Genomic DNA, 16,666 nt, shown 5'->3' with positions numbered 1-16,666 from the left:
TTAAATAAGTTGTTCTTAAACAATGTTTCCTTATTTCATTGAGCCATATTTTCTAGATAAATATTTGAAATATACAAATAGAATTACAGATTTTGATCTATTAGTTCAAGCAGCCCTCTGAACATGACTGGTGGGTAGGAAAGGAGAGCACAGTAGCTGTGTTACCCTGAAATGTGAGAAGAGAGCCAAATGTATAAGATGATCTTTATGGACCCTATTATGCCCTAGATACTGGTAGATTTTAAGGATAAAGTCGTGTCAATAATTCAGAGTTCTAGCTCTGAAGTATAAAGCTCTCAACTTTAAACCTTTTCCCCAAGTTTTCTAGCCATATTTTGCCCAAGTTTTGGTCCAGCTCCACAAAAGACCCTGTGTCAACTGCAAACATCCACTACCAGTGACTCAGTTCAGGAGCCTTCATCATCACAGAGTTCTGCATGCACGGTGGCCACCAGCCGAGTTAGCAAGACCCTAGGCACTGTACCTCAGACCTTTTGCATCTTGCAAGAGTTAAATAAGAGAGTTCATAAAATGTCCATGAAGCACCTAAATGGTAGCTGCTATTATTGCTATCCTTAAGTTTCTAAAAGGATTTATTTTTATACAAATACAAATTTACCCTGAAGTGAGAATTTCTGTGGCATTTTGAATGGCTATAAGGTACTATTTTATTCTTTAAAAAATATCTAATACTTGTTTTTAAAGTTTTGATGAGAAGGTGAAGGATCTAGGACATACATTTCACCTGGAAAGGTACTGGGAAGACTCATCATCTCTCTCCTTGGAGCCCTGCACTCCATTTGCTGGCCTCTCCACATGCACTTCCTGATGCCTGTGCTGCAGTAATGAGAGTATTTCATTCCAGGTAATCAGATGAGCAGCCGTCTGATGAGCATGCGCAGTGCCAATGGATTATTGATGCTACCTCCAAAGACAGAGCAGTACGTGGAACTCCACAAGGGCGAGGTGGTCGATGTCATGGTCATTGGACGGCTATGATGTTCACCAACAGGAGAAAGCTTTGATGCATGTCCACATATCATTGACTGTATCCTGTAATATGCAACGGCACAGCTAGTTTTTCTGATCTGGATAAAAGTTGATCTGTATAGTCAACATCTTGAACTATATTTCAAATGAATTTAAATACCTTTTAAAGAAAAAAACACACCTAAGAATAAATCTTAACAGACAACTCTATTCTGATTATATCAAAGCAAAATTTTCCTTTCTTGCCAATTGCTTTGTGTGTTCAATGCTAGGTCTGATAGCGATAGCTTTTAGTAGACAGCGGTAGGTGCCTGCAGAACTTGTGTTTTCCTCATCTTTAAATACAACTACTTATGCTCTTAATCAAGGCTGTCTGCTTCTTTATACTAGTGTAGGCAACACTTGGATTTCCCTTCTTAGTATGCTTCACAACTGCTTTACAGAGAGCTTTGGCTTGTTCTTTATCATGTATCTCGTGTTTATGTGCACCGTGCCAAAAGAGGAGTGACTGCGTGGAGGCCCCGCCCTGCCGCAAGAACCATCCCTGCCGAGCACCCAGGGAAGTTCTCACCCTAGCAGCCTCATGGCACAGTACTCGCAGGCAGTAACTGGATACCTTTTATTTGAACAAACAAACTGGGGGGAAAATGCTTCCTTAAGTGCTGACAGCCTTTTTAACCAACACATTTAAAATTGTACAGAACAAAAATAAAATCAAAGACTGATCTTGTACAGATATTAGTGTTACCAGCATTCAAGTGGAAATCAAGAGCAAAAACAAAATAATGTTAAACAACTCTGTACCATAACATTTTCTGTAATGATACTAAAACTTAATGAATAAAAAAAAAATCCTTGATCATTATTTAAAAATGTATTGTGCTGGCCTTGTTATTTAGAAAGGGAAGATTGTTACTCTACCCTGACAGAACTCTGCCTCAGTAAAAGAATACTTACCATAGCCTGTGGGAGAATTAACTCTCTCAGTGTGGGAGAGTTAAACTGTGGGCTGATGCAACATGTCTCCTGCTGTGGTGTTTAAGAAAATACTGTCAGTAAGGAAGAGAACTGCCCGTCCTCAGGTTTCCTGGCAATGGCTGGATAAACAGTACACACAGCTAAAGGAAAGATGTTTTAGTACTTAGAAAAAATATTCTTCTCTTACGTACCAACTCTGGATATGTACAGTTCTTTGAAGAGAAGGGAAAAAATAAGTTATGAATCAAAACTTCAGATGAGTGCCTAGAATTTTGGTGTTTTGTTTCTTGAGGCAGGGTCTCACTATATAGCCCTGGTTGTCGTGGAACAAGATTCATCTGCCTCTGCCACCCAAATGATGGGATTGAGGGTGTGTGTCGCCATAGCTGACATTAGACATTTTTAAATCATGTTTGAAAGAAAATAGAAATGTGGCAGTTTGGTGCCCTTTGAAACACTCTCTAGGATGGCTCCCCTTTTTTGTTTTTGGTTGGTTGGTTTGGTTGGGTTTGGTTTTTTGAGACAGGGTTTCTCTGTGTAGCCCTGGCTGGCCTAGAAGTTGCTCTATAGACCAGGCTGGTCTCAAACTCAGAGATCAGCCTGCCTCTGCCTCCAAGTGCTGGATTAAAGGCGTGCACCATCACCGCCTGGCGAGGATGTTTTTTTTTTCCTTTTTCTTCTTTTTTTACTTTTTTTTTTTTTTGCGGGGGGTGGGGGTGGGGTTCCGAGGCAGAGTTTCACTGTGTAGCTTTGGAGCCTGTCCTGGAACTCACTCTGTAGACCAGGCTGGCCTCGAACTCAGAGATCCACCTGCCTCTGCCTCCTGAGTGCTGGGATTAAAGGTGTGCACCACCACTGCCCTGCAGCATGTTTCTTTTAACAAGAACTTCAAGGTATTTTTCAAATGATGTTAATAGGAAGACACTATGTTCTAGAGTATGCTTAGTAAAACATACTAAGAAACAAAGTAACACATCACAATGGCAAAGCTTGTACTTTTAATGACATTTGATATTGGGAGGTTAAAGTGAAATGTTCTATTGTTTTTCTTCTGTATGTACAGCTGAAGAAAAGAGTTAATAGAGGTCCAATGAAAACACAGTTCTTTACATTCATTTAAGAAATAAGCACCTACTATGTGTGGAGGTCCAAAATATACCATACTACTACTCACAGAAATGAATAAAATGAAGTAGCTGCCCCTGTACTCCACCAGGGAGAAAACAAAAGCTGGACATGGAACTATATTGTATCTTTCGTAATGTATGACAGAGTGTGAAACTGACAAATACCTCAATACCGTATTAGTTAAAGAGCTCCCGAGCTCCCTCTTAGTCCCAGTCCTTAGGATTTAGGGCATATGGAGGCCCACATGTGTAGGCCTTAGTAAGCAGGTGCAGCGAGACATTAAGTCGCACTTATTGTATGCCAGGCATTGTTCAAAGCACTTCCTGTTTATTTTCACAACACCCCTGTGATTCCTATTACAGATAGAGAAACCAGGGCAGAAATGTGACCATAGTCACACAGCTAGCACCTAAAAGAACAAGGTGCAAAGCTGCAGCCATGGCTTGAGTCCTATAGAAATGGGTTGCTGAAAGATTGGGGCAAGCAGGGGAGTAGCATGGGTAAGACTGAGAATGTAAGGTTCTTGAATACCAAGTGAAGGCATCTGGATTTACTCTAGGGATAGAACTATTAAAGAATCTTGATCAAGGACGTATGATCAGAGCTGCACATTTAGGATGAATGTTCTGGAAGCTACAAGAAGATCTGGTTAAACTAGAGGGAAGTAGAAGACACAAGCTTGGATGAGATGAGGCTGTGCTGGACAGGGGCTGATAAGGAAAAGGGACAGGTGAACTCCCTGCTGGAGAGAACCGTGGGAAGGATTGATAACTGATACAAGTTCTGGAGAGGAAGCCAGAGAAAGGAGAAAGGAGCCCATGTCTTCACTCAGAAAATACTAGACAACTAATGAGAAAATCAGAAAAATACATTTTGTGGAGGAGCATTTAGAAGTTCTGGTTAGGAGTTCAAAAACGTACAGGCTGGATACAACTTAGGAACTCATTCACATAAATGACCCATGAGGGTGAATTAACAAGCCAAGTGGACAGGGACTCAGGGTATTGGAGGAAGACTGGAATGAAAAATATTTGTAGAAGATAGAGACAGGAACACAACATCTCAACCCAAGACAGAGAATCTCAAGGAGAGAGAAGGAACAAAAATGAAGTCCCAAGAATATGAATGAAATTGAAAAAAAAAGAGAATACTTATTAACTAGGCAGTCACTTATGAGCTGTAAGAGCAGAATTTCAATAGTGACATTGAAAATAACAGTCATTAAAAAACAGAAATTGAATATAAATGCTTTGGAACCTATATGTGAGAAGACATGCTACTTCAAACTAATGACACTGTGGAAGTAAAGAAAAACAGCTAATAAAAATGTAGCAAGGCTGGAGAGATGGCTCAGCGGTTAAGAGCACTGGCTGCTCTTCCAGAGGTCCTGAGTTCAATTCCCAGCAACCACATGGTGGCTCACAACCATCTGTAATGAGATCTGGCGCCCTCTTCTGGCCTGCAGGGATTCCTGCAAGCAGAGCACTGTATACATAATAAATAAATAAATCTTTTAAAAAAAAGACTACAAATTAAAAAAAAAAAATGTAGCAGATTTCTAAATGGAGGAGGGAAATGAAGGAAAGGCTGAGTTTAAGGACCCTAGTAGCCAAATCAAACTGGAGAAGAAAGCCATTTTTCTTTGAGAGTTAGAAAATGAGGAAGACAAGACATTTGAACTGGCTGCAGGGAAGTCTGGAAGTTGTCCAGTAATGAAATGGTTCTACTTTAATCTGCTTAATCTATTGGTCGGTGTCAATCTATTCACATTTATTTTGCCAAAACTATCTAAGAGTTACACATATACATTATATTCAAGTTTTCTTTGTCTTGGTAATCTAAACTTTAGTAAAATACTAGACAATACTTTCAGATTCTTTTTTTTTTTTTTTTTTTTTTTTTTGGTTTTTCGAGACAGGGTTTCTTTGTAGTTTTACGCCTTTCCTGGAACTCACTTTGTAGACCAGGCTGGCCTCGAACTCACAGAGATCCTCCTGCCTCTGCCTCCCGAGTGCTGGGATTAAAGGTGTGCGCTACCACCGCCCGGCTACTTTCAGATTCTTATAGCTGTACAGAAGTTAACCAGACTTGGGGGCTCTGTACTTTGGTTTTGTAAACCATATCACACAACGAAAAATAGAACATAAACAGATTGTTTTCCAAGTAAATGTTAAGTGATGTTGCAAGTGGATTCTTTGGATGACTTCCATTTTTAAAATGCTTGGCTAACAAACAAACTTTGCAGCTCTAACCAGTTACCAACTCGTGATCTTCAAGAAACATTACCAAGGTAAGCATTATCACCCTGAGTTATAGAAAGTAGAGGTGCATGTCCACACAGAATCAAAGCAGACTGCCCTGTTAGTCTATTGATGACCATTCCAGAACTAAACAAAATAACTGTATTCTAATACACTTAGAAGTAAGTGTTAGGTTTCAAACCTGGGACAAATGTCTGAGGTGCCCATTTAACATATCAAAGCAGACCTAGCCAACAGGTCCTTCAGGCTATCCCTCAGTCCCTACCTGTTACAGGGTCCTCCTGGCTAGCATACCCTGCCCTACCCTAAAATCTCCAGTCTAGGGGACTAGGCTACTCTTCCCTATATAATCCAGACATGTTGTACCTTTGGGCCTCCTGGCTATAGCACCTAGTCCCCTGCTATCCCGTCTCCCTTCCCCTCCCCTTCTCCCCGCATGGCACAACTAAGCCTGGTCCTGTCCACTCTGGACTCTCCCAGATGTCCCTGCCTCTACCAACACTCTCTAATCTTTCTCCTCCATACCTCAGAGCAGTCATGTCCTTTCCTTTCCTTTTTACTTCTCTTTTTCATTCAGTAAGTCCTGTACTTGACTCTGGAGAGAATCACATTGCTACAGAGTCCTCTGATAAATTAGCCTAAAGCTGAAAGATTAAAAGGATTGCTCAATTCTGGCCTTTTTCTTTGTTTTTGTTTTGTCCATTTGTTTTGTTGTTTCAAGACGGTTTTTCTGTGTCAAGCTTTGGAGCCTGTCCTGAAACTCGTTCTGTAGACCAGGCTGACCTCGAACTCACTGAGATCCGCCTGCCTCTGTCTCCTGAGTGCTGGGATTAGAGGCCACCACCGCCCATCTCTGTCCATTTGTTTTTAAAACACAGTCTTACTATGTAGCACTGACTGGTTGGGAACTTAGTATTAAACCAGGCTAGCCTCAGGCTTGCAGTAATCCTCCTGCTTCTGCCTCTGAGCACTAGGATTACAAATGTTTGCCAACCACACCTGGCTCATGTATGTAATCTTTTATAATAATCCAGTTCATTTAAGAAACATCAACTAAGTTCATACAAGATGACAGGCACCATGGTAGGCACCAAGGATCTGAGGATTAATGAGACCTTCCTGATAACCAGTAACAAAGGCAAAGGTTGAGACAGGAAAAAAGTATAGATAAGGCCGTGGTTGGTTAAAAGAGTGGGTGTAGTCCTAAATCAGGTTCTGTTGTGCAGTCAAGATGCAGACCTTTGATGAAAGGCAGAAATCAGTTGGTAATACACAAGGAGACATAAGGAGAGCAAAAAACTGGATGTTGGTGACCTGGGAAGGCACAAAAGAAGCAGACATCAGGGCTAATGGCAAGAGTAAACAACCACAAACACTAGGGCTAGGGGTAGCTTCTAGAGAGCTTAAGGGATCAGGTCTAGAAACTCCGACTTTAGACTCTTTCGGGGCTCGGTACTCCAGGGAGAGAACCCCCCATAGCTGCAGATTTAGAGAGTGCAAGAAGTTAGAATAAATAAAATATCAAATAGTACAGTCTGTTGGCGTTGTCATGGCGACACGGACAGACACAAGTCCCTTCTCCCTCCTCCCAATTCCCAAGTTCCTTCTCGTCTAATGCCACCTATTGTGACAAAGACAGCTGGAGAGAGCTCCATCACACCACGGGGGCAGCAGCCAAAGCAGATGTGGAGCTGACAGGGCCTTATTCACCTAATGACAGACAATTCCCCAAACAGGTGACATTTGAGCTTATTTCTGAAACATGAAAATAAGCCCCACGTGAGCAGGTGGGGGAGGAGCATTTCAGACAAGAAAGGAGAAAAGGAATGCAAGTTCAGGAAAGAAGCCCTCAATGCAAGAGGGACGGGCGGGGGTGGGGGGGGGTGGGCATTCTGAAATACAGCCAGCACCACATGAGGCTGACTGCCACCACAGTTCGAAGCTTGGGGCTTAGTACTCAATCCATCTCCTGCCTGCAGCATGTAAAACCAAGGCACCTGAGGACACTGCCTGTCAGGTAAACACCAGCTGAATGCAAGGCATCATATTAGACAAAGGTTATTGCCAACAGTGCATCTGTTTCCCATACCTGGTCCTCTCCTCGTATTCTGTTCCCTAGTTAAAGTCAGGATTGAAGCCAGAATTGCAGAGTCCAAACTTGAGTCATCTTGCTGCTTTCTCAGCCCCACACATGCAGTGAGTCATCAAATTCTGACTCTACTCACAGTTCCCAAATTAGCCCCCTCCTTTTCTTTACCTCCACCAGCACCTTGTTCTCAGCTTGCGGAACAGCTCTCCTCAAATCTTTCTTTTACATTGCTATTGGTGTGGCCAAACCAGACTGTAAATCTCCCTATACAGACTTCCTTACAGGAAAACCTCTACAGCTGATGGTCCCAGGGGCCAGAGCGTTCAAAGCCCTCCACAACACTTCCTCAACTTCAGTTTTTTTCTCTGACACACCAGACTATTTTGTAAGCAGTTGCTCCCTCAAATCCAAGTCATCTGATGCCTTCTCTCTTTGTCCAGACTGATTACTCTTTCAATATTTCTCGTGGGGATTAGAAGTGTGGCTCAGTGGCAGAGCACTTGTCTACCATGCACAAGGTTGCCTCTCTTGCACCACAGAAAAAGAAAACAGGAAAAGCTAAATGAAATAAGCCAGCTCTAGCTTAGGCATTACCTCTTCCAGGAAACATCCCTAAAGCATCACACTGAACAAAGTGCCCCTCACCCATGTTCCCAGAGTCCTTCAGGCACCATTGAATCAATCTGTTCACATGCCACTTTTTTTTTTAATTTCTTAAGAAATTTTATTTTTCATTTTACAAACCAATCACAGATTCCCTCTTCCCTCCTCCTACCAGCCTTCCCCCACCCACCCACCCTCCATTCCCTCCTACAAGAAGGTAAGGCCTCCCATGGGGAGTCAGCAGAGCCTGGTACAGTCAGTAGAGGCAGGTCCAAGCCCTTCCCCGGGCCTGAAGGCTCACATGCCACTCTTGATGGTAAGTTCTTTCAGGGCAGATTCTGTTCATCTTGTATCCCAGCCTCAGTTGGCGCCTTCAGCAGCAGGTGCTCAACACTAAACTGACCAACAGAACTAACATTGTACAGCTTCACCAGGAGCCAGCATCAGAACATAGGAAGAAATTTCCCTATTCCAAGCTTAGAACACAGTTGAGAAGACCCCATGCAGAGGCCCATCTTATGAAGGGCAAAGGCAGAGAACCGACAGGTTGCGCATCTTCCTTTGACCAGGTGCATATGCTTTGTGCATGTTAAAACTGTCATATCTAAAGGTAAATATTCAAATCATACCATTAATCCACAGTTTTATCTTGATATATTTTAACCTCAAAAATCATTAAAGTAATACCAAAGGATTTCATCCAGCTGCTTCAAAATTAATGCCATCAACAATGAAGAAATCAGATATATGCAAAATGTTTCCTGAACAGGATCGTTGGTAAGTGGTGATCATGAAATAAACATGCTATGTGAGGGATGGATGGCATACTAGAGCTATGAATGGAGGAGAAATGTGTCCGTCGGAGTCAGGCATGGTAGCACATTCATGTAATCCTAGCACTCTGGAGGCCAAGGCAACAAACTGCTGCAAGTGTGAGGCCCACCTGGACTCCATAGCAAGAGCCTACTGAAAAAAAATTATCCATCTGAAAATGGCACTCAGCATTAAAAAAAAAAAATGCAACAGAACATCCAAGGCAAAAATAACAGGGCACCTGCTTGGGCCTCCACAGGGTCTGCTCTTTTCTGGAAACTCCTAGTCAGATGCAATCCCTGCTCCCAGAGCCTGTGCCCTCACACATTCTAACTGAGCATGGTCTTCACCTCTGCTTCTGGAGAGGCTTCCTGATGCCAACACATCCACACCTGGTCTCCAGGGCCTGTTACGGTTCTCATCATAGCATCACACAGACACTTCATGTTTATTCTGAGAAACCAAAATACTTTTTGGACCCTGCCAAAATCAAGCATTTGAATCTCAAACATAGAACATAGGGACCCAAGTGAAATTAATTCATCCAGGTAGTGGCTCCTCTCTTAGCCTGTCCTCAGCTAGCATCCCTCTGTGTGCTTCATCATCCTCACTAACAGGAAAGAAGGTACCAAGACACATGAAAGTATGATGGAATGCAGAGGACCTCCCAACACAGAGGGCAAGGACAAGCAACTCTGCCATGTTCTCAAGACAGAGGGGATGGTGTGTGTTTATTGATATTACTTACCCATTCACCCAACAGTTACCGAATGCCCACTTAGCATGTGTCCAGAATACAGCAGATGGAGATGCAAAGGCAATATAGTGAGGCTGTACACCTGGTCCTCAGCTGGTCCTCAGCTGGTCCTCAGCACTGTTGCCCTGTAGGAATGTTACCTTTGTTTGACACTTGGGAGTTTCTTGTTTCTTGGTTTTGCTTTGGTGTGGATGGGAGTTGTTTTGTTTTGTTTGTTTGTTTAATAGTTTGGTTTTGGTTTGGTTTATATTGTTTTTGTTTTATTTTGTTTTTTAGATAGGATCTCAGGCTATAGTACAGGCTGGCTTCAAAATTACTGTGTAGCCTAGGCTTACTTCAAACTCCTTACAATCCTCCTGCTTCTGCCTCATAAGTACTGGAATTACAGGTATGAGCCACCATGCACAACTTGAAGCTTTTTTTTTCACAGAGGCTCCAAATACCTTTGAGGCTTCTGAAAACCATAATATAGGGCAACTGAATGATACATTATCAACTGAATGACAAATGATGTCTTTTCCATTTTTATTATATCTTTTCCAGCCCCACCATCATCAAGATGGCTTTTCACCTCTAAAAAGCCCCAGAACTTCCACCCACAAGTCTGGGCTTCTCAGGAATGCCGGCACCAATCCTCATCTTTCAGCTGCTCCTTCCCTTCTTACTTCAGAGCTATGTCAGCACATTGTGATGCAGGAGTAGTAGAACAATGCCAGGCAGCCTTTCACCAAATGCTTAGTTGGCTGTCCAGTACACAGCAACACCTTCTGTTAAAGAAATGTGAAAAGAGAAGCGGAGACGTGCTATTTGGAAACAATCCTCCTGTTCGACACCCAGGAGATCTCCAGTGACCTATTTCAGCCTTGCTTCTCCGTAAGTGTGTGTTGGTTACAGCAGCCTGGATGTGAGCCTGAGGATGAGGGGAATGGATAGTCTGATTGATGCTGGCTATGGGAGGCTTGGGGGTCTTTCTTCCCAGCTTCCTCCTTCCCCTGGCTTTATTTTTTTTGTTCCCTACCTAGAACATTTAAAAAAAAAAAAAACCTTAAGAGACCTAATAGTTGGTGACTGAACTTCTTTGACTTAAAATTAATCTCACCGGGCCTGTGTAGATAGCTTAGTTAATACAGTAGAAGCAGAGTTCAATCCCTAGAGCCCACATCTTACTAAGCTGGATGCAGCAGTGCCTGTTTATAACCCTAGTACTAAGAAGATGGAGATGAGTGGAACCCTGGGGCTCACTGGCCAGCAGCCTCACCTTCTTAGCAAGTTCTGAGCCAATGAGAGACTTTGTCCCACAAAAAAGTAGATGGCATCTGAAAATTGGCCTACACATGCACACACACACACACACACACACACATACACGCACGCGCGCGTGTGTGTGTATACACTTGCACATGCACTTGCATACACACTGAACACACACAACCCTCACTGACAGTTTAAATTTGAAATGAAAGCATGCTCTCTGGGTTGCTTTTAAATTTGAGTATCTAAGGGGTTGGGCACTTGCCTAGCAAGCGCGAGGCCCTGGGTTCGGTCCTCAGCTCCAGAAAAAAAAAAAAAAAAAATGAGTATCTAAATCACCATTCCAATTTTCTTCCATTGGTGACTGAGAATAGAATAAATTCATTAGAAGATTCACTTGTAATTATTCGAGTGGAAGAGGAAATCCAGAATACAGGGTCTGATGTTCAAAGCTGAAAAGCTGAGGGGGAAGTACCACAGAGAAGGAAGAGGCCACCGCAGTCAGAACTTCTCAGAGCTACAAACAAAATCACAAACTAAAACAGTGATGGGCATGGCCTAAAAATACGCCTAGTAGGGCGTTAAAGACGACAGAGGCTGAGTTTGCTGATGCACACATCTGGTCCCAGCTACCCAGGAGGCTGGATTGGGACAGTCAAGAGTCCCAGGCCATCAGGTATCATCAAGAGCAGTTTTAATGAGTGATAGACAAAGGCTACAATTTAAAAGCTATTGTGTAACTAAATACAAGAAATAATACAATAAAAGAAAAAGATCACAGGAGAATGTGCATGTCAGGTCTATAGAATTCTTTCAACTTTGCTATGTTTGAAGAATAATGGAAGGAAAAGATCACATTGGAAATGGTGAGTATAGAGTGTTCACAGACATTAAATATGTATGTGCATCTTCCTGTATTAGGCAGTCAGAAAACCCAACCAAAACACACTTCCACACTGATTCCTAAGCCTCTCACACCCACTCTGCACTGTTCCATTTACACCCACGCTGCCACATTTCCAAATGTTCCAGCTGATTGCATTTACTCCTAGGAAAACAGCATCAGCACAGCATGAACACACCCATGCTCATGCTGTCCTTAGCCTTCTGGGCTTGGTCACCCTCGACAGTGAACCCCTGTACCACAGAGCTGAAGCAGCTCCATCCTGGCTGATGCCAAGACACACTGTCGCCCCAGATACATGCCTGGCAGTGGCTTCTGGCCTGTGATTGGATTTAACATGGAAACATTCTTACTAAACATTTCCAACAATGCTTTTCAGCTGGAAATTATACTGCAGTTCTGTAGAAAAGTACAGCCTGATGAACCGAGCTTCTGAAGGAATCTCCAGTCAACCAAGACTGGAAAACAGAAATGTGAGGGGGGAAGCACCAGAAAAGAAACAGCAAAGACTGTAGCGCAGTGGTTCTCAACCTGTGGGTCATGACCCCTCTGCCAATCCTCTATCTCCAAAAATACTTACATTACAACTCCTAACAGTAGCAAAATTACAGTTAGAAGTAGCAACAAAAATAATTATATGATTGGGGTCCCCACAACATGAGGAACTGTATTAAAGGGTTGCAGCGTTAAGAAGGGTGAGAAGCACTCATGCAGAGGATCTGCTAATGACAGGAGCTAGGGACTTCACAATGCCACAGTGCTGCAGAAGTCCTGGCCTTCAATACTGCCCTCTTTCTTGCCTGTTTAATGCAATGCTCAGGACATTAGGAAAAGCCATAAATTGTTGGAAAAATATAAACTATAATTCAGAAAATGTACAACTATGTTGTGTTTTGGTTTTGGTTGGAGTTAGGGTTTTTTGAGACAGTTTTGTGTAGTCCTGACTGACCTCAAACGTGTTATGTGGTTGAGAATGACATTACATTCCTGAATCTCCTGCCTCACCTTCCAAGTGCTGGGGTTACAGGCGTGCACCACCCCCCACAGTAGACACAACTCTAGAAGAACAAATGTGTCTGCACATCCATGAAGCACCACGATGACCTCTGCTTCTGTTTTAGGTACACATTACTAACATAAATACATTAGAGTTACATTATATATACATTAATCAGTTCAGGAGATTAGCAGTGGAGTGAGACCATACCTCAACAACAACAACAAAATAAAATCAAACTTGAAAACAAAGCCGCATTAACATTTAATCCCACACAAACTAGAACTGCTCTGAAGGGTTTTGGTTGTTTTAGCAAAGTCTCCCTGTAGTCCAGGCTGACCAGGTCATGTTCCTTCTGCATCCATCTCAGTATTGCTAGGATTGCACTACCACATCCAACTACAAAACAAAATGATTTTGAACCACCAAAATCAATAGCCCTTGAAAAGGGCTATGCCTGAGCTGTCAGGGTACCACTCCCATGAGTGGTACCCTGAACCCATCGGCTTCCCTTTAAGAGAAAATAACTTATTAGTGACCAATTTAACCATAAGGCACCATTATGTTGGGAACATCTTAAAAGAGATTATGATGCTCCAAACAGCTCCACACTGTGATTGGTAACTTGTAGCTAGAGTTTTCCTGCCTGGCCCACAGTCAGGACAAATCTCTATCTCCTGTCAGTCCCACAGCCGCTCAGACCCGACCACGTAAACACAGAGACTTATATTGGTTACAAGCTATATGGTCGTGGCAGGCTTCTTGCTAACTGTTCTTACAGCTTAAATTAATCCATTTCCATTAATCTATACCTTGCCACATGGCTCGTGGCTTACCGGCATCTTCACATGCTGTTTGCATCGTGGCGGCTGGCAGTGTCTCTCTGACTCAGCCTTCCACTTCCCAGCTTTATTCTCCTCCTTGTCCCGCCTACACTTCCTGCCTAGCCACTTTTTAATACTTAATGTTATGGGGAAATTTTAATATATACGTGTAATTAATGACCTGTTTGTAAAACTAGAGGCCAAAATCTCGCTACATCTTCAGGTATTGTGAGTAAGCCTAGTAAATAATCAATTTAGTGGTTTAATGAACCATTGAAGTTTTCACATGGGGAGGGGGCCAAAGTTGCCTTTGCAGACCATCCTCCATCATCTTATTAGAAATACTGGAAAGGTTGGAGAATCCAGGCTGCAAATAATATCAAATCACAGTTAGCAATAACACTAGTCAAAATATTAGCTGGAGACTTGGTAGTTAAGAGCTCTTACTGTTCTTGCAGAGGACCTGGGTTCAGCTGCCAGGACTCACATTGTGCCTCACAACCCCAGTTCCAGCAGATCAATCCAATGCCTTCTTCTGACTTTTATAGGCATCAGACATGCACATGGTGCATATGCATACATGTAGGCAAAACACTCATATATATGAAATCTAAATTTTTAAATGTATTAAAAATACTAGGGATGTTTGAAAATAACATAGGGAGTCATATTTACCTAAAAATATCTACAATACATGAGGAAGTGTGGAGTGTGTGTGTGTGTGTGTGTGTGTGTGTGTGTGTGTGTGTGTATTAAATGAAGCCATGTCATACATGATGATAATGCACCCCCAGAAGATCTATGGACTAACAAAAACCCCAGTACTGGGTATGATAACCTCCTTACCAGTTGATGGGGAATCCAAGGTTCTCCTAAAATGATATAGACTATTGCTGTTGCCTGTGGTTGCCTCCCAAAAGTTGAAGGTGAGTCCCTATTGCTGAACACACCAAGCACTTTTGGATACAGGACTCCAAGGATTCGAGCTGGACCTGACCCAATAGCCCCCACTCCCCAGGACGAGCCTTCATAGTGCCAGAAGGTGCTAGATATATAAGCTTCCAAGGGAGGAAAACAATCAATAGTATTACACAGTTGTGATGCCTAGGAGCCACAACAATGACCAGCATGGCAAGCTAGCCCTAAAGGTGCCATAGTGGCACTAATGTCTAGGTGGAAATCAACAGCTGTCTAATTGGACTTTAAGGCCTGATCAACAGGAAGGAACTCATGGCTGGTACTGGAAACATAGCACATTCCCCGGGGCTAGTGAAGTTGTGGATCTTCAAGAACCTGCTGCCACTCTCCCAAGTGAGTGTAAGTCTGAACTGCATTGTAAATGCCTATCCTTACAGCCACAGATCAGTGTAGCTCTTACTCATCCAAGAAGTTGCTTTTTTTCAGCAGAATGGAGACCAGTGCAGAAAACCACAACTGGTCAAAATGGAGAGTACAACTGGTCATGGGGTGCCCATCCCCACCTCAACTGATACATCTACAACATAACCCTTACACCTAATGTTCAGGGAACATCATGGAAGAGGGAGTAGAAAGAATATAAGAACCAGAAGACCAGGAAATCTGCCATGTCCTAGCAGCTATGAGATCATGTCTTCTGGAAATGACGGGGAAGCCACACCCATGAAATCTTGTTTTTCTAAACAAGACCTAGACTATGACAATACTAGTGGACATGACAATCTGGTTGTGGGAAATCTCATGGAGCCCCACCCCTACACGAAGAGCTACAGGCAATTAATGACTGCTGAGAAATGGAGACATAGTCTTCCCCAGAGATGAGCTCCCTAATTGGTTATCCAGTACCATGTGGTCAGCCCTAGACATATACATACAAGCAACACTAAATGAACTGAACGGGTTGCAGTTATATATTTATTCATATTTTGTATTTCATATTCATGTAACAATAATAAAGAAAAAGAGGACACTAATTTGAGAGAGAGTGGGGGGACATGGGAAGGGTTAGAGGGAGGAGAAGGAAGAAATTAAAATTACATTTTAATTAAGAATAAGCCAGGTGGTAGTGGCACATGCCTTTAATCCCAGCACTTGAAAGGCAGATGCAGGCAGATCTCTGTGAGTTCGAGAACAGTCTGATCTACAGAGTGAGATCCAGGACAGCCAGGATTGTTACACAGAGACACCCTGTCTTGAAAAAGCAAAACAAAACAAAAACAAACTAGAATAAAATAAAATTTTAAAAATCTACTCAAAGTTCAATAAACTAACCTAAAAGTGTCAAAGTAATTTCAGCACAAACTTACACCAAAAAAAAAAACAAAAACAAAAACAAAAACACTTCACATCAAAGACGATAAAAGAGGCTGGCACATTTTCTGCTCTTTAGCTGACCTCCCTTTTGTTTGAAGACTCAAGAAAGATGAAGGAGGGCAAGACTCACTCGTGGCTGCCTCCCCATCCTCCCCTCCTCTCCTCTCTTCTTTCTCTATGGCCTGAGTTCTAGATATACCCGTCCCTCAAGTGGGATTGTTTTTAAATAACTTTTCATTTTGACTTTAGGGGTGTGTGTGTGTGTGTGTGTGTGTGTGTGTGTGTGTGTGTGTGTGATGCACATGGTGGATGGGTGCCTATGCCTATGTGTATGTATGCACACAGAGGTTAGAGGGAAAGTGAGGTGTCTTCCTCTATTTCTATCAGCCTTGTCATTTAAGGCAGGATTTCTCACTGAACCAGAAGCTTGCTAGGCTGGCTAGCCAGCAAGCTCTGGAAATCTTCCTGTCTCTGACTCCAACACTGAGGTTATAAGTATGCACCGCATGGCCAGCTTTTTACACAGCAGCTAGGATTGGATAGCAAGGACACTTCCCCATCGAGCCATCTACACAGCCTCTGTTCTTACATTAAGGGTATCATAGAGGCCACAGTGACCACACTGGGAAGGGACATTCCTGATCCTAGCGGCAATGTGGCATCTACTGATTAGCAAGTATCTGCAAACATAAGACATAACCTCTAACAAGTGATGTTTTCACTTTCTTGGAGTGGTTTTGTTTCAAAGATGTGTACTCTGTCATCCAGCTCTGAATGAG

The 16,666-nt window shown here is 42.7% G+C and overlaps 1 protein-coding gene across 20 annotated transcripts in view; it reads left to right on the top strand.

Annotated features, from left to right (window-relative positions):
* Positions 1-1,855, top strand: part of Gphn (gephyrin) — a 416,329-nt gene extending 414,474 nt beyond the window's left edge. For all 20 annotated transcript variants that reach the window (XM_052739502.1, XM_052739504.1, XM_052739503.1 and 17 more), the window contains one exon: positions 866-1,855. In XM_052739502.1, coding sequence (XP_052595462.1) covers positions 866-999 — 134 coding nt within the window. In that variant the 3' untranslated portion in view covers positions 1,000-1,855. The remainder of the gene's footprint in view (positions 1-865) is intronic.
* The last annotated feature ends 14,811 nt before the right edge of the window (positions 1,856-16,666 follow it).

The sequence above is a fragment of the Peromyscus californicus genome, unplaced genomic scaffold (assembly GCF_007827085.1).
Source record: "Peromyscus californicus insignis strain IS unplaced genomic scaffold, ASM782708v3 Scaffold_15__1_contigs__length_86483966, whole genome shotgun sequence".
NCBI lineage: Eukaryota > Metazoa > Chordata > Mammalia > Rodentia > Cricetidae > Peromyscus > Peromyscus californicus.
The sequence above is the reverse complement of the archived record's forward strand: the minus strand, read 5'-3'. Positions and strand labels throughout refer to the sequence as shown.